Genomic DNA, 19,664 nt, shown 5'->3' with positions numbered 1-19,664 from the left:
TTTTTTTTAAAATCAAGAGTTCCAACTTGTTTTCATTAAGGCTGTAATTGTTTCCTTCAGAAGCAGATAATCAATTTGAGCCCCCTTCCATTATTTTATTTAAGATACTAATTTATTTTTAAAAGATCCATTGGACAACGTTCAACATTAAAAAAAGGTTAAATGGGGCCAATAGTTTTTTTAGTTTACTGTTATCTTATATGACCTCAGTTACATTCCATCAGTCTGTTAAAAAATGGCTTTAAACAAAAAACTTCACTAAACCTTTCATTGAGTGTTTAATGAATATTTTATTTTATTTTTGTTTCAGCCAAGGTTTTTTTGTTTTTTTTGTGTTGAATTACTGTTTTTTCAGTCTCCTGAAAACTGTTGCTAATTAGACTTGATTGTGTTTTTAACAGCTCCTCAGATATAGAGTAGGTTACCATAGGACCCAGGAGAAAATATGATAAAAATATACATAGATCAAAAGTTCGCTTTATTTTTGCAATCATCTATCCGAATCCCATGTTTTTATATATATATATATATATATAATTCAATTACCTTTCAAATGCATGGTCTACAAAAGTGTTATCATTTATATTGCAATTCAGTGACATAGTTTAGGAATTGTATCTGTTTTTTAAAAAAAAAAGTTTCTAGTGAATGTTTTATAGTTCTAATTAATAAAACTATAAAATTTCTAAAAATTATCAACTTATGAATTAGTATACACGATTAAAAGAATATAAAACAAAAATTCAAATTGTTTGATCAGACAGTAGTTTAAAGTTAAGTAGAGGGCACGAGAATAAACTTGAGACCTAAGCTCCGCCCACAAGGTTCTCCCTTAAGTTGTTTGCCAAAGAGATACTGTGAATATATCGATTATGATTTCGAGTTGTTACTCAATATCAGCTGCTTCGGAAATCAAGCTATGCTTTTGAGAAACGCTGACAAAAACCTCCTCGAAAATATACAGTTCAAAAATCATTGGCTCAATTTATTGACTGTATATTTTATAATCAAAACATTTTAATAGTATAATTAAAAATGATTCGTTGATCCCGGGTGTATCTCATTGTATTGTTTACTGACAACAAAAATATCTAGCTACTATTTTTAATATCTCTTTTAAGGTCAGTATACTCTATAGTTTTTGTAACATTACAGACAAATGTACTGCGCCTCGGCTAGCCTATCACATTCTGTAAAATTAATTTTCTGTGAAAAACATCTTGCCTATTCCAAGCAGATAAATATCCAAGTCGAAAATAAGGAAGTAGAAGTACGGTATAATTAATTATTTGACAAAAAAATTGACTTATATAAATAATTATGAAACCATTTGATAATTAATCAAATGAAAAATAGAGACAGGAGTTTGAATCAGAAAAGTACGGGACCACCCCAACTCTTCCGATGGCAATCCGGTAGCCCTGTATCGTTATTTTTTGTTTAACTCTTCTATTCCTGGAAGAAACAAAATTGATATTCGTCATTTTTACCTCGAGAAGACGTAAAATTTAGAGGGAGTGACAGTTGTTTGATATGCTGATCATAGTTACTTTAATTAGGGGTATTCATGATGTGTTAAATGTAAAATTTTTTACCATGTTAAATGTTATAAATATAACAAAGCCCTATTTAAAGTCATATTAAATGCATAAGAGCTCCTAGCGGATTTTTTGAGCAACTCGTTTTATAACATTTCTTTCCAAAACTTCTTGTTATTGCTTACTTTTAAGTTTTAATTAAAGTAATGATTTATTACAGCATGTCTAAAGTGAGTGAAAAGTCGAAGTTGTGTGAAAGTTTGTCCACTTGTCCACTGAAGCCTTGTTGATCTTCTAACTGGTGAGGAAGAGAATCAAAATGAACTAATTATGAACTGTCATTACATTATTATTATTGTCATCCACTGCTTTATTAATTATAAAAACATCCAAAACAATACTAACACAATCAAAACACAAACTACGAGCAAGTAACCTAACAACAGAAATGGCGACGAGCTCAGCTGGTCTATTACCTGACGTCATTCTCCATTTAACCGTCTTAGTAACAGACTCAATCATGTTATGTCGTTTTAACATAATAAAAGAAGGAATTATTTCTCCATTAAACATGAGTCTTTTAACACGCTTTAAAATGTTAAACTAAAGATCATGAATACACCTATTGTAGTTATTCATCAGGGATATTCATGATATTGTGTTAAATGTAAAATTTTTTACCGTGTTAAATGTAAAATGTTTTACCATGTTAAATGCTGTAAGTATAGCATTGTGAGCAGTTCTATTTAAAGTCATGTTAAATGGTAAATGCATAAGAGCTCCTAGCGGATTTTCTGAGCAACTTGTTTAGTAACCTTTCCTTCCAAAACTTCATGTTATTGTTTACTTCTAAGTTTTTATTACAGTAATTTATTACAACATGCCTAAAATAAGTGAAAAGTAGAAGTGTAAAAGTTTGGCTACTGGTTGTATTTTTTAAAAAGTCCAAAATACAAGACAAAAGAAAAAACAAAACAAAACACAAACTACGAGTAAGTAACCTAACAAAACTAATAAAACGGTGACAAGCTCAGCTGGTCTGTTTCATGACGTCATTCTCCATTTAACAGACCTAGTAACAGACTCTCAGCCGTGTTATATGTTATATCGTTTTAACATTTAAAAGGAGGAAATATTTTTCCATTTAACATAAGTTTTTTCATTTAACGCTTTGACATGTTAAATTAAAGATCATGAATACCCTTATCACATCCGCAGAACATCTCACTACTGCAAACACCTATATTACCTAAAATGTAGGAAAGGTACTATGTGTGTAAAGAAATTTAAGCTAGTAGTATTACACAAAGTCGATATTAAGTTCACATGTAATCTTGTGTTTAAAATACTATTTTTCTTTTAGTTTTTCTTATCTTTTTTATTATATTTTTAAACTTTTTTTATAATGAAAGGAATAGTGTATCGCTAATAGAGCCAGTTACGCTGCTTTGGATGAGAATATGTTTAGCCTGAGACGAATTAGCCCTGACTGACACACTAATGGATATTTGTTTTCAAAGCAAACAAGTATTTCTTTTCTCTGCCGCTTGCCAACCAGATGCGGACCACACGCCGCGCTATATCCTTCCTGTATTAGTGCAACAATTATTCTGAAAGTGTTTGCGATGGCTTTGGTACCTTAAATTATATATTATTGTATATTCATTGTCCATGCTACATAAAAGCTTATATAAACTGTTCAATCGATACAATAGACCATTTTACACGAAATGAAGTATATCTTCAATATTACATAAACAAAAAAAATTATCTAATTAAAATACATTAAAAAATGTTTCTATTAACTTGAACAAATAAATGAAATCTGGATATTATTTTCAAATCTATAAAAATTACTAAAAGGCTTCCTCTAAAAATGTTATAATTACAGAATTGAGCAATATATTTTTCAGCCTAAAAAGCTTCTTTGTGGTATAATCTACTAATACTATTTAGTTAGTCCTAAATCATTAACGATGGCTCTTAAGCTCTAAAACTAGGAATATGTTAATTAGGTCAAATGTAAGACATTTTTTTTTTTCATCTCATCTCTGAAAAGTTGTATATAATGTCAATAAAAACGATTTAGAGAGAGCTCTTCGATTAAAAAATTATTTAATATTAAAACTAATAATAGAAAACTAACACAGTTGGTCGTTCTCATTAAAATGATATTTTAATTACCTTATTTTTTATTATTACCACTCCCAATATAGTATTCAAATGAACATGATAATAATATAATGGTCAACTATTGTTGTTACAATAATAATCCACATTTTAACAAATATCATAAAAAATACTACTCCTAGTAAGATAAACGTGATAAATTAGTTTATAGTACATTTAACTAGCTTTAATTTGAGTGCTAGTAGACATCTGTACGTCTTATGGTTCCTGAGATCTAAATTTCTCAAAATAAATTCACTATCTACTGATTTTTCAGTACATTTTTTTTATGAAATTTTGCTTTTTAAAGTGCCATTTCTAGGGAACTATTGAACATAAATATCTTTACTAGGGATCATATATTAGCAGATTTTCTATAATATAAATGATGTTCTCTTAGATTTTCCGTGTTGTTAGTACTTTTAAAGATATAGAGCTCCGAATGAAAAATTAATTATTTTTATCGCTTTGAAACAGCCTCCATCTGTTATTTTCCTTACCTATACTTGGCAGAATCATCAATTTAGACTAGTAATTATACATAGTTTTCATTAAAGTAATAAAAAATTGGGGCAAAATAACTGCCTTTTTTTCTTTTTAGCTCTTGTACTAATACGTCAGACCAGTTACGCCGCTTCTAACACAAATCTATCAGTTTTAACGCAATCTTCCATTCTATGTTTCGGTCTGCCCCTCGGATGTTTACCCGTCGGTTTAGTGTTACTATGTTCCACAATCTTACACGCCCATCTTATTCGCCAGGATGCTATAATCTGAATTGAGCGTTATGTAGCCTTTTAAATTCTCCGATTAACACATTTTTTTCGGTCTGAATATTTTACATAATCTTTATTTTTAAAAAAACCTTGCTGTTCTTCTCTCAGTGGAGGAGGACATATTTCACACCCATATAGAACTTGGGGAAGGATGATTGTTTTGTAAATTCTTACTTTTAAGTTTTTGGACTTAGCGCAAGCTAAGCAATTTCGAAATTTAAAAATTACAAGTTTTTCCCGCCTTTAACTTTGCTTTAATATAATAATTCCAGCTTTTCTTATCGATTAATTTTTCGATTGTGGTTTATTTTGAATACATTATTTATATTTTGAGAATGGTCGGTAGCAGAACTTTCTAATCCTTACGCAATTCAGAGAGCTAAGATATTAACCGATAAACTCAGTAAGGAGAAAGAACCGTGTAAATAATCGTAAGAAATTTTCGATAATCCTATGGCAGATACCCGAATATTTAACACTGTTCTTAATAATTATATATGCGAAAATACGTCTGAACGTTTGACAGAAATAGCACTATATATAACTACTCGATCAATGCTTTACAACTGAGATAAAAACGTGCACATTAGTACAGTTCAACAATAGAAATATCTGTTAAGAAGCATGAAATCTCCAATACACAGGAATCCAACCAAGTTGTCAACTCACTATATCAAGGTTTGCCTAGAGTGTCGAAGTAATGTAATTTCCAGAAAAATGAGCAGAAAAAACTTAAGTTATAAACATTGAGTTATCTCAAATGAAATAAAAATCTGGACACTCTCAAGATTAAACAATGGAACCAGCAAGGAAATATCCTTTTCTTCTTCTCTCACTTTATTAGAAATGATTTGAGATTTTAGGTAGAACTAATTTCCAAACTGATGGAATTTGAATTTATTTGTTCGTTTTTGTTGTTACATACTAAATGCTTAGAAAAATTATAGCTATTCAAATGCGTTTTTTCGTCTTCCAACTGAATATTTGTCAAAAATCATTTTAAAAAAAATCTTATTTGGTAGTGATTTACTGAAAATTTTATGATATTTGTTTTAAAAAATAATAATAAATAACAAAAGCGGTGACGGAAAAACTGAATAGCCTTCAATTTTTTAAAACTGAAGAAAATTAAGGACCCTTACGACTTATTTTATAGTAATAATAATAACTCAAGCATGTAAATAACAACTTAGAAGAATTATTTAAACATTTAATTTAATTAAATGCCAGCTTAGATTAAAGACGTCAGCCATTCTTTCAATACGTTAATTAATGATAAGTATTTTATTATGAGTTCATGATTTTAATAAAATACGGAATTGATACTTTCAAATTTTGAAATAGTTAGGAGAGTGAATATACAAGTATCCTAAGAAATTGATAGGCTTTAGAGATCTGTGTCTTAAGGAATAAAGATTGCAACTTGAAGAATTATGAGATAAGGGAAGGGATTCATTGGTATCCAGGTCGGGTGAAATGGAGGAGCCCAGTGCAAACAGTGTCTGCAAACAGGGGCCCCTATCAAACCAAATCTTATCAAATTACGGCTTGCCGGGGGACAAATGATTCGGAAGACAAACACAACAGACTCAGATTTCATTTGAACGTGCTCTCCCTGAGGGAGCTCTCAGCCGCGGAAAGCTTAGTTAGCTCGGACTTATAATTTGTTATTGTCAAGCTTCTGTCTTGTGCTACCTCAGTGACCGCTTTCAGAAGCAAGAGGGCCAGTGACACATGAACAAGCATATACTCAAGTTCTAAATATGCATTGCGATTTCAAGTTTGATTTTAATGCATGCATAAGAAAAAAACAAAATTAATTTAAGAATCTGACAAAATCTGGAGAAATCAGACGCACTCGGCTGTCTCCGATTTTCAATTTTAAACTGCTTTCTCTATTTTGGTTAATAATCCTTTATTTAATAATAAAATTATTTCAAAGTTAATAATTATAATTTGTTATTACTGTTAGCTATGTTAAATGGTTAATTATTTTATTTAATATATTTTCAAAAATTCAAGTTTATCTCACTCTTTATTATTTCATCAACAGGATAAGGTTTCAGCCAGTTCGGCCATCCTCAATGACAATCTAAGAATTAACAGCTTTTATAAAACATTAATTTGCAACAATTTTAACAACAACATTATTATTAATCTAATTTAACACACCTTTAATAGAAATTTACACCTCACGTCCAATTATTTAAAAATTTATTGCTATTTTATTGGCTATTCTGCCCAAATTATTAATAACAGTAAACTCACCCTATTAAACAATAAATTAATAGGAATCATATTAATTCTTAATTAGCTTGCCTTAACTTATGTCTAGTTTCCTATGTTTTCACAATTTCATTAATTTTCAAAATTCTACTATATTATCAACAAACTATTTTTAACCTTCCATACACTCAGGTCTAGCTTATAATTGATTTATTTCAAATTGCGTTTTGGTCTAAGTTTTTATTTCTTTTATTATTAAAATTCATGTTAAAATTAATTGTAAATAGTGACGTAAAATATACCCAAATTTTTCATACCTTAATTGTGCTTAAAATCCCAGCATAGTTATATTTCAAATTTCAATTTAGAAATGACTAATTATTTCCAACAAACAAAAGTTTTTTCTGACTTATGACAGCTTAAGCGACGATTTGCGATAACAATTTAATTTCAGGAGTTTTAAAACTTTCCGAACTACGACCAAATAAATATAACCATCGCTCAATTCTTTGAACCATTCCCTCATTACTTTTCCTTGACAACCAACCGATTCACTTCTACCCCACAATAAAAAACCTTGGAGTCACCTTCGACCAACACCTCTCCTGGAATAATCATATTTCCCATATCACCCACGAATCCATAACTGCACTACCTAAAATACCACCAGCTCCTAGTATCCTCTCTTGTTTTCCCTCACTTCGGCTACGGTTCCTTGGTTTACGAAATTTATCTTCGGGTTTTCCAAGCGCTCTCAGGTCTCCCGAAGCCAATATCTCCTTGATATTTTTCTATTCCAAGTTTTTAAAATTAAAAACCGACCTATATCCTTGATATCCTCACTCTATGATCATCGATCCACTCATTAAACATCAGGTCCCAACCAATCGATTTAAATATGTCCTCCCATTGAACCGCCTCAAAGCAAATCCTTCGTGATATGTGCAACTTCCTTCTGGAATTCTCTACCTATCTCCATTCGTCAATCCTCATCCATCCTTTCCTTTAAACAACACCTATTTCCACACCTAAATAATGTCTGCCAGACTATTAACTTTAACAATGTATTTAATCTTAGGGTACATTTGTCCCAGAGTAAAATTATTTTTTCATTCATTCATTCATTACCCTACTATAACTTTAATGATATTAATTGATAGTTATAAATTTTGAAATAAAGTCAATATCGGGCTTAGGTATTGGTGCTTTAAGGTCTGAGATAAAAACTGCTGAAGGCACCATATTTCTACGAGAAGTACTGCCAATTTTATTCTTGGCAATGTGAACATGTGACGACAAAAAAAACCATGAACGCAGTCATTGAAGTTCTTTAATATTGTAAACTGGTTTCTTGGATTGAATAGTTTTAAAACAACGGATGTTTATGACCAAGCTGTTTTCGTGTTTGAAATCTACTAAAAAAAAATTAATGCAAAAATTAGCTGATGCGCTCATCAGACCTACTCATATTAAAATCACAAAGTAGCAACAAAAATATCAAAATATTAGAAAAAACTTATTAATATTATTCGCATTCCGGGTGTGAATAAATCCCGAATCGTGGAAATTTTGCATTTTACTCATAAAAATATAATTCATAAAATTTTATAATATAATTCAACATTTGCGGGATATTATTGTCATTATCTCTTGCAAAGTAACTGATTTTTGAGGCATGACTACTTTAAAGAGATATTTATCTTTTAAATTTTGCTGATCATAGACGTATGGAATACAAATAATTCTGATAATTACGAACCTATTTATTTTATTTTTATTTATCAACGGGGGATGATAAGAAGGTGGTGCGAACCAGTTGTGACTTCCCTTCCTGCTTGGTACTTTTTGCTCAGAGAGCAACCGGTGATATGCAGCTTCTGGACCACCCAACTGGAATCTTACACAATAAGAATAACAGGGATGCTAACTTTTAGTAAATATTTTGTCGGAAAGTGAGTATTGGGTTACATATTTTGACCAAGTTCTATATTTTCTGTCTTTTTATCTTGTCGTTTCCTTCCAAATTATTTGAATTTTGAATAGAATTCATTAATATATGAATATTAAATTCATTTTTTAAGATAATTTTTTTTTTCAAATCTTTAAGGGGCCCATACGTACTTAGTCTGAATAATAGTAAAACAAAAAATGGAAGTCCTGATTGTTACTGCAGCCTTAACCGTGTTATCGTAACAGAAAAAATCCTGAAATCCTGGAATTAGAGGGGGGGGGGGTTTAGTGTCATTCCGACTGACCATGTAGGGGTCCTTGGAGATTATTTTGCTTTTGAAAATGTTTCTTTCAATTACAAATTCAGCTGAATAATGCTTGCTAATGTACTTTTAACACAAACTACTTCTTTGATCTCGTTTGTGATATCATCTATTATAATGTGATATCATCTTTATTTATAATAATATTTTTCCTATCATCTGCTAACAAAAATATAATCATTTACTTGCTAATCATCATTAACCTTTGCTAAGCATGTTAAATGAGTTGTATTACAGTCGAGAAATGTTATATTTTTGTGATAAACATAACTGATAACACAAGAGACCAGGTGAGTGTTCATCAAGCTAACCAGGATAATTTGATAACGTTACAAGGAAACTTGAAAGGTGTCACTACACCGTCGAATTAGATTCAGGACGTATTTTAAAGCGACACATCAATCAGCAACTATCGTCCCTGGTATCAAATAAAAATGTAACATTTGTGAACGTTCTATCTACCTAGGAGACTTGTATTCCAACGACTGGTGAACCTACGAGATACATCCCAGGCGATGACGGTAGCCAGCATAAAAAGCAGAGCCCAATATTAACCAGTTTGCAACTCCTACACTTCGAATATCGTCCAGGTAGCGACCACCTCTGCATCACCGGAGTCAAAGGGACTAAATTTTATTTATGGGGGGGGGGTGTAGTTATGTGTAGAGGTTACCTCTTATAACTTGTAATAGTGAACTACCATTTAATATTGTAAATTGTTTGTACTACATGTCAATTATTTCGGTTTCTCAATACTTTTCTTTTCCATAAAAAATAAGAAAAGAATCTAAAAATTCTAGTAGTCAAAAGACAAAAGAGGACAAAAATACCCTATAACTATAGGTAATATGAAAAATTGAACCTACGTTTAAACGTAAACTATTAAACATAAAAATAAAAAATGCTGGATCCACCCTCGTTATACCGCTGTACTCACTATAAGTTGATGTTTTCAAATTAAGATAAGAAAGTCAGTCAAGTAGAAAAAGGGTATAAAATGGTAGAAAAAGGGACCGGTTAAATAAGATTACACCGCACCCATGTTATAGTCCTGCATGTGTGTTAAAGTCAAGGAATAAACCATCCCTTGTTAAATGTGGCAAATAACACGCCCGACTTTAACACAGTCTTGCATTTGGGTTCTGTTATAGGTAAGGCTAATTTCGAAAACAAGTAGAAAAGGTTATGGAGTTTTCATCGCTTTCTGACTTGATTTCAAGGGATCAGAACTTTTCCTTTAAAAATTAAATGAAGTGCAAGTACAAGAAAAGGATTTAGAAAAAGTCTGAAAAGCGATGGATGAAAGAGGATAAGTATCTCCTCTCGTCTAGTCCTTTTAGCTTAAAAGGCGTTTAAAGAGGAAACTTTCATCTTAAAATTCCGATAACTTAGTTTTAGGTATGGCCCTGACAACCCTGATAGATTATATTAGGGTAATTGAAAAATTCTAACATTCTAGAATCTAACTGCATGATTTTTTTAGGGTTGTACCATAAATCTAAATTCTCAAAAAGAGAAGGAGATAGCTCAACAGGTGCTAAAACTAAAATATAAACCTAATAAGCAAATAAAATAATTAATAGACAACCTGGAAAAAAGGGTCTGTAAAGACCTAATAATCCACATCAATTTGACATTTCCTTAGTATTATTCCAAAACATCTGCGAGTCAGTAACAGTGGACAGTTATTCAATGTACAATAAATAACTTATCATACTATTGTAAGTAATGTTTCCGTAGCTTTAAATTTAGTTTTAATATTCGATTATTCTTAATTTGCATTTCTGTTTAATATTCCTCAAAATTATGTATCAAATTACTTAATATCAGTAGTAAATGAAATATTTTAATAGATTTTTTTTTGTAATAAATTATCTAGGCAGAAATGCATGGAATATCTATTCTGGGGCAAAAAAGTTGTAGATCCAGTAATCGAACCAACATTACATCTGAGGTTTATAATTTTTACAGAAAACAGTTCTATCCTGTTAACGCCGTGTAATAGTATCTTAAGTTAGCTTTGTTCTAAGCCGAACGCCAAGGTAGAGAGGGGAGGTGAACCATTAAATTGTCTTACTTTTTTTTCGGCCTATATCTTTTATATACCGCTTTATATCTACAAAGCAAAAATATTGGACAGGTGTCCCGGCGTTCGTTTTAATAGGTCCATGGTCTGATAAAGTCGATGTGGAACTAACTTGGTACCAACCTACACAAACCTTAAAATTTCCATCAATTAATAAGACTGGATTGAGGGTTCAATCTATAATTTCCAATCAAATATTTTAACTACAGACAATGGTATGGATATGTCGGTGTGGGCTGTTTGTTAGATTTAAAATATAAATCTGTCAGAATATGATTCAATAGAGCTTTCTATTGAGTATTTCTATCATTTTGTTCTATTTTTAATTTCCAAAGAATCCTCAGGCCACTGCTGATGTACGGCTGTGAAGTCTGGGGAGCGGCATCCCTCACGAAAAGGAAAAAACTACAATCTTTTCAAAATAAAGTCCTAAGAATAGCAGTTAATAATCCTTGGTTCATAAGAAATAGCCAATTACATCGCGAATTACAAATGGAGTTAATAGAGGATTATATCAAAAAACAGTTCATGAAGTTCCACTCTCAGTTGCCGTCAGTTAAAAGAGCAGTGACCTACAACCTGGGAAACCCCACCTCAACCCGAAGACTGAAGCCCAGACTGCTGCAGGACATTCTTTTATAAATTTTTAATAACTATAAAATTAATTCATAGTCACACTACCTCTATTTACTTATTATTATTCATTTTATTTATTCATTATTATTATTTTTTGTTCTCTCTTTTCTTCTCTCTTCCCTTTTTCAAATTAACTTGTTTCTTTTTACTATTAGAAGACAATTGTTTGTTTTATTTAAGTGTACCAATATCATTATTTTTTGTTATTAATTTTACTTTCCTCTTTTATTAAGAAGCATTATTCTTATCTATTTATTTTATTATTATTTTTTTTCTTTTAATAAGAACATTTTATATAGTTAGAAGTGTCATTTGTATGACTATACCCCCTCATAATCGACTGTTAAAAATATATATATATAATAAAGTTATACCAACCATGTAAGGCCCACCAGGCCGATCTGATATAAAAATAAAATAAAATAAAAAAAATTTCCAAAGGATAAATAGAAATTTCTTCATTGCCTCATGTGATGACCGATTGCGTTGAGATGAGGGTCACACCTCCAGAACGTTGCAATTTCGATTCCTACCTGACTCGATCAATATTTGTTTCTCGAAGGCCACGGATATTGAATCTTGATTTTCCCATTTCGAAGCTTTTTAGATCTTTACTAAGCTGGCTAAAAAAAATAGCTTTTAAGCCTCAATATAGTTGAAATGTGAACATAACTCACAAACGATACATTAAAAAATTAAATTTATAAACATCTACTAATGTTAATAATATATATAACAATACGAGTAATGTTATACTGGGAAAAAAGTAACATACGCGTAAAACGCTAATTATCTGCAGTAAAAATAGGGTCGCAAAAATAGTGGGTTTTAAATTTTAAATTTTCGAAAGATCTTTCTGGCTCAATGTAGATACCGCTTAGTGTTTCTAAAACAATTCCTGATATAAATAAAAACACATGGTCTAGCTTCTATATCTTGTAATGGTAGAATTACAAGAATCTTGGAACACTCTATTATGTACGGAAGTGATATTATAGCGTCACTATTTTTTTTTTTTTTTTTTATAATAATTATGAATTACTATTTACTAGACCAGAACAGAATATATTTGTAGAAAGTAGAGTTTACACTCGAAACTGCCAAGACTTTAAATTTAAATTACTTATTTTCGTATTTTTACGCTATCTCATAAATACCAAAACAGCCGTTCCGATTAAGGCTCACTAAAAGAAATAAAGAAGTGGAAACAATTTTTGGAATCGACAATATTGAAGCTATAACCAGGCAAAGTTCTTTTTATTGTATTACAACTTAAGTCACTGTACGAAATGGTTTTGTATTTAAAATTTCAATATACTTTTAATTTATTCTATAATCAGTATTCATTAATATTTTATATTCTTGACAGAGAATGCTCTATTTGCGCTTAATCTACGTTGGTATGTCTTAGTTAATAATTTATTGAGGTTATTGAGGGGCCGATATATTTGAAACTGTTAACTTTCGGAAACGATTGGCCATCCACGGAGACCATGGCGTTAAGTTGGATTTTTCTGCTTACAATCATATACTTTGTTTTATCTCCATAATGGCATGGCGACTTTCTCTACTTTTCTTATTAGAGTTTTTGCGAGTTTTCCATGTCATCTTCATTACTTCCTAGGATCGCAATGTCATCCGTGTACGCCAGGATTGTATTTTTCATTCCAACGCGCTCTTTACCTTGTTTGCGTGATGTTCTTCTAATTATTTTGTCTAAGGCTAAGTTGAAGTGCATAGGCGAGAGCCCATCTCCCTGTCTCAGACCTGCTCTGACTTCAAAGACATCGAATACTTCTCCTTGTATTAGAAGTCTGCATTTAGGATCATTTGTACACGCTTTAGCTGAAATCGACAAAACAAGACGTTTTGGGGACTTTTGTACCAAATTTTGGGACCATTAAGACCTCACTACATGCATTTTGGAAAATTATTTAAAAATCAATGAAGCTTTAGAAATGAAAAGTTTAACCGATGTAAAAGAGTATAACATGATTATTTTTAAAATATGAAACAGTTTCTATTATGCACTTTAATTAAGTAATAAGCTGTTATAAAAAAACAATTTAAAAATGTGGGATTTATTTAAGTCTCGTTCCATGTTATTTTTTATTTAAATTCAGTATTTATTTATTATAAAAATGGGCATTAGACGCACTAATAAGTATTTCTTATAAGTATAGCACATTTTAATTATTGTCTCAATATAAAAAAAAAACGTAATCACAACTTTTATATAAAAATGAAGGAAGAGAATTAGGTAGGATAGCAAGTTATTCACTTTCTTTTTCAGGAGTAAAACGAAATTAATGAGATTGCATTTTCAGTTAACCACCTAACCATTAAAAATAGGAGATCTAAAGAATAAAAGGTATAATGAAAATATATCAAATGATAATAATTTTATTAATGACAAACATTTCGAAAATAAATAGAAAACAATTATTTCTTTTAAAATTGATGTAACATAAAAACAAGAAATAAATTTGATTGGTAAACATTAAAGCTCTTTGTGACAAAGAAATGAGGTCGTATTATTTAACGAAGAATTGCTATTCTTTTTTATTGCACTGCTCACAATGTTCATAGTGATCATAAGGAGGTGGTGGCATGAGCAAAGAACTGAACTGGAAACCAGGCGGGTAGAATGGGTATCCTCTGAAACATATAAGTTTATGAAGTATTTATAATTTAAAAATCATCAATAATCAAAATTTGATTTCAGCTTGTATCTATTTGGATAAATTATCCAATAAATATATACTGAAATCTAACATAGTCTAGAGAAAATAACTTAAAATTTGATTATATCTAAAATATTTCTGTCCATTTATTGTAATATGAAAATGTTTAAATCATCAATAATCAAAATTTGATTTCAGCTTGTATCTATTTGGATATTTTACCACATAAATATATACTGAAATCCAATATAGTCTGGTGAAAATAGCTTGAAATTTGGTTAGATCTATAAAAACACTGGCCATGTATTGTAATATAAAAATTGTGAAAAAATACGATGTTCCAAAGTTAACCTTCTAGGTTGCCTGAGCATAATATAGCAGATGTTTCAAAATGGCTGACGTATATTTTAGGTTTATTCCTCATAACTTCTAAAGTATTGTATGTAGCTGAAATGTCATAATGAACTACATAGTACTCATATTTAACAAGTTGCATTTGAGCCCTAATAAAGGTAATAATTTTTAACAATTTATGAGCTAGAGTTTTTAAAACCAATATTTTTTTTTCTGAAAACAAGAAAAAATCATTTTGAGAATTTATCTTGGCAGATGAACTATTTCATGAAAACTAATATTCATAGGAAATCACCATTATGAAATACTTTATGCTGTATCATTATTTTCTAACAGAAAATGCGCATTAACAGTTAAAAAATACAGTATTATAATAAAAACAACCTAATTTTGATTGGAATGTACAGAAAATAAAAAATTAATTTAAATATTAAAATAAAAATAAAGCACACCTGGCGCACGACACCCCAGGGGTGAGAAAATAAGTTTTTTTTAGAATCTAAGATAATACGTACTCTGTACTAATACTTCTTATACAAAAAATATTGTACAACTTAATTCTTTAAATTTTACTAATTTACATAGTGAAGGAGTAATACTGTAGTAGTTATTGGCTATAAATAAATTAGCTACTATTTTGAAAACTCTCCCATATATGGCCTAAGGACACAAAGAGAGTATTAAAAGTTTTACCATGTTTTTTTCAAATAACTTTACATTAGAATCCATTGAAAGAAGTTAATCTACAATTGACAAAAATTTAAAAGTAACATTTACTTACGGAAAGGGCATCTGCAAAGGAGGTACACAAGGGTAGTGTTTGACGTAGTTAGTTGGGTTAGGGGGTGAAACTTGCTTAGAAGATTGGTGAGCAACAGGAGGAGAAAATGCTGAAAATTCTGCGCTTCCGACCGGATGGCGTTCCACTTCTAAGGGTATAATTAATAAATAAACAATATTAAATTTAATATAGTGTGATAATTATATAGCGTATATATATAGTATATTGCGTAAATGACATAATTGTTTACGTATTGTAATAATATGTAAGAATATACATTTTCTTCAAAAGGTTAAACCAAGTAATATTTAAAAAGAGACTAAAATTGGAAAACCTGCTACTACCGCCCTTTTTTTCTCAACCTTCTTTATTATTATATTAGTTTAATACATACATACATATTACAGGGAAATGAAATATGTATACCAGTAAAATATTGCCTTGGATTGCCTTGTGGCACTATAAGTTTAGTTAACTACCGTTATAACCGTTATTTTGACATTATAAGTATAGTAAACTACCGTTATAACCGTTATTGTTGGCACTATAAGTTTAGTAAACTACCGTTATAATCATTATTGTGGCACTATAAGTTTAGCAAACTACCGGTTAATAAACTACCGGCCTTTTTGGTAGCCATACTTATCCTTAGTTAGAAACAGACACTTACAGCGAGTATGTTGGTCGATGTATGTCATGTCCCAATCTCACAACAGGAGATCATAACACAAAAACTTTTAGAAGGAATTACTTCCCGCCAAACCCACCCCATTAAAAACCCTTTTTAGCGACGGACGGTCCTATATCACTTTAGAAACATTTACTTAAAACGGAAAGAGATGACTTAAGATAATTAAATCGAACAATACTTAAAATATTTAAAGTATTGGTTGGCGCACGTTACAATCCCAAGATCATTAGATCAAAAAACATTAGCAAGAGGTTGCTCAGTCCTAGTTTTATGAAGAGTTTAAAATGTAGCTGGATATAAATATTTTCTTTCAAATACTGATCTACTCGTTCGAAGTAAATGTTTCCAAGGCAATATTCAACTCATTTATTTTCGACGTTATTATCTCCTCGAAAATAACGTACATCGACTAGTATTAGTCATTAGAAAATGTTTTCAAGATAATATAAGAAAGGCCGTATAAAAAAGGGTTGTGGTCGCGTTTGAACTAATTTTCATTAGAATATTATTTATAATCATTATTAATAATACTTTAAATTTAAGTTTGACCAACAGAAAAAGCAGGTAGTAACATTAACAAAGATAGTTTGTTTGGTTATTTGGTTGTTTAGTGGCGCTAAACTTCATTGGTCATCAACGCCATTTATATTTTATTTAATTTTGCTAATATTCGTTAAATTGTATTAATTTTTTAATTTGATTATTATTATTTTTTTTTCCCTTCCGATCAAGTTATATTTTTGTCAGTAAATTTTGTGATTTCAAAAACTGAAACATCAATTCTATCGCCTTATCATCGTCTCCAATGGTTTTTTAGATATCTTGGCTTAGTTCCAAGCTATTGAGGTGTGGTGTAAAATATGGGCATCGTTGGAAAACATGGCTTATTGTTAAATTGTTATTGCAATACTGGCAGTTCGGAGGCGTTTCTTTTGAAATAAGATAGGAGTGGGTGAGCCTCGTGTGACCTATTCTCAGCCTAGTCCTCTCTACGGCATCTGCGACTGGAGGTACCCCAGGGCTTGACATCCTTTTTAATAATTTTTAATTTACTCATTGGGCTTTCGTTCCACAAAGATTGCCATTTATCTTTGACTTCCTTTACAAGAGGCCTGCATGTCTCTGACGGAGTTAAAATTGCTTTACCCCCTCCCGGAAGCTCGAGTGCTTCTCTTGCAGCGTGATCGGCCAGTTCATTCCCTGCGATTCCTATATGGCTTGGAACCCATAGAAATGTTAGTGACAGAGTTTTTGTTGAACAAAGATAGCGTTCGCTCTGGCAGTGACTAACATTGTATAAACTCTAACGTTTGCATCTGTCGCACTACTATCGCAGTATAAGGATTTGCCTGATGATAGTAGTACTATCAATTATCTACGCAGGGACGGCAACTAACAGAAACATTTAAACGCCTAAACAGTGAACCATCGCACCTTTTAATATCATAAAATCAACTTTTTATTTTTCCTATGTTGAAAGTTTTTTATTTGCTGTTTTTAATTATCAGTTTTTATCATTCATTTAAAAAAATATTAAGAACCAAACCCGAGATTAGAATTTATATCAGTGCTTAAATAAACTCGGCCTTACTTTCACTGTTGTGATATTATTTGCACCACGGATATCTGTGAGGAAATGGGCCTTTGAGAGGCTATTTTGTATATAAAGCTATAGCTGCACTATGTAATTCGTGAACTTCTTTTTAAAACGAATATAAAATTCAATTTTTTTATTTACTTATCTATAAAAAATCACTATAAAACAATACAACTTTACCTTTAAATGACGAAAGGCAGAGCTCAATGGCCTGCATGAGCTGTTCATCACACCTGTTGAATACCAGCTCTAGTACGGATCTTTTTCTGTCTGGAAACAGCTTCATGAGCATGTCGATGCTAGATTTACGATTCACGGAGCGCTCTTCTTCCCTTACCAATGTCTCTGTAACAACGTGGTAGAAAAAATAAAATTATCGAAGATATGTGATGCCATGAGAGCAAATGTAACGGATCTTGAATAAATAATAATAATAAAAAATAAATCTTGAAAACTCAAATATGGATTTTTTTATATACTGCACACTATCGGGGTCTGATGCATTTTAAAATCTAATCCTATGTACAGTACATTTCTAATACTCTGATGTATATAACCACTGAGTATGTCCAAATAATTCTATTTTTGGTTCAAATTAAATGTAGTTGTATTATTAACAGCATCGTGGGTTAGGTTGCTTCTGCTTACGTAGCCTCATATTTTGTGGTATCTTCATTATGGGTAGGTAATATCCTCACCTGGAATGGTCTAGCTGAAATGGTGAGTGATTCGCAATAAACATTTTTTTAAAATAAAACAATAGAAACTTTTACCACTCCCTTTTCTCAATTATGGACATCTGTGTAAAAAAAAAAAACAAGATGTTTTTATAAAAATATTTTTTCATTTTTCATCTCCCTTGTCTAGAAACTTCTCAATTAGAGAACTCTTTCCGATAAAATGACAGTCAGTTCATGCGAATATACAAAAAAAAAAGTTTTATTAAAATTGATGCAATTGATTGTATAACAATCACAATTAAACGATTTAATATGTATTGATCTTAAGCAACTTTTTAAAAAAATATAGTATGTTGCATAGAAGTCTATTGATATGTGAAAATAATTTCCTTATAGGCCAATCATAAAATATTTTAAGGATAGATGCTAGTAGTAGTCATTTAAAATTTAAAAGGCAAAAATAAGTGTTTGGAACAACTGAAGAGTTTGAATTCGCAGTCATTTTAAAGATTGACATGTGCTGAATTTCGTGTAGAAAGATCTCTGCAATCAAACCAGTCTTTGAATGGTTACATCAGCCATTAACAAAAAATGTTCCCCCTATACATAGCTTAATGAGGCACGAAGTAGGTTTCTTAGTGTTGTATACCTATTTTTCTTAAAAATGCATGTACTTTTTGTTCTAAATACTTAGTTACTTTTTACAAAATTTTAAACTATTCTAGAAGTTTAAATTTCTAATTTTCTTCGCCTACTACTGATGCACAAACAAATGTAAGGTAATTTCAGTTTCAAACATTGATAATTGTTAAACAATAATTGACAATAACAAACAAACAAATAACAATTGATAATAAGGTTTTTATAAAACCTTTGAGTGAGAATTTCCAACAATAAGCGTTAAAAAGACAACTACTAAAGAGTGAAGATGAGATATCGATATCGATATTTTGTTTCCGATATCCGATATTTTGATATCGATATTCAGCAACCGATAATATCGGAATATCGATATTACCCTCCGATAATATCGGAATATCGGTTTCTAAAAAAAAAAAAAAAAAAAAAGGTCGCACCTTAATAGTTGTAGTCTAAAAATGAATAGGGTCATATATTCATATTATTTAATCAAATATCAATATTTGCTAAAGAAAATGTTAATTATAGTATTTT

General features: G+C 30.6%; 1 protein-coding gene across 1 annotated transcript in view; it reads right to left on the bottom strand.

Annotated features, from left to right (window-relative positions):
- Nucleotides 1-14,179: 14,179 nt before the first annotated feature.
- Nucleotides 14,180-19,664, bottom strand: part of LOC106692623 (doublesex- and mab-3-related transcription factor dmd-4) — a 16,252-nt gene continuing 10,767 nt past the window's right edge. Inside the window, exons 3-5 of the mRNA XM_014438674.2 lie at nt 17,992-18,156; nt 15,524-15,671; nt 14,180-14,362 (exon numbers count right to left, since the gene is read on the bottom strand). Coding sequence (XP_014294160.1) covers nt 14,257-14,362; nt 15,524-15,671; nt 17,992-18,156 — 419 coding nt within the window. The 3' untranslated portion in view covers nt 14,180-14,256. The remainder of the gene's footprint in view (nt 14,363-15,523; nt 15,672-17,991; nt 18,157-19,664) is intronic.

This window comes from Halyomorpha halys, unplaced genomic scaffold, assembly GCF_000696795.3.
Source record: "Halyomorpha halys isolate HHAL.00 unplaced genomic scaffold, Hhal_1.1 Scaffold64.1, whole genome shotgun sequence".
Taxonomy (NCBI): domain Eukaryota; kingdom Metazoa; phylum Arthropoda; class Insecta; order Hemiptera; family Pentatomidae; genus Halyomorpha; species Halyomorpha halys.
Note: the sequence above shows the minus strand (reverse complement) of the source record. Positions and strands in the feature narration are given on the sequence as shown.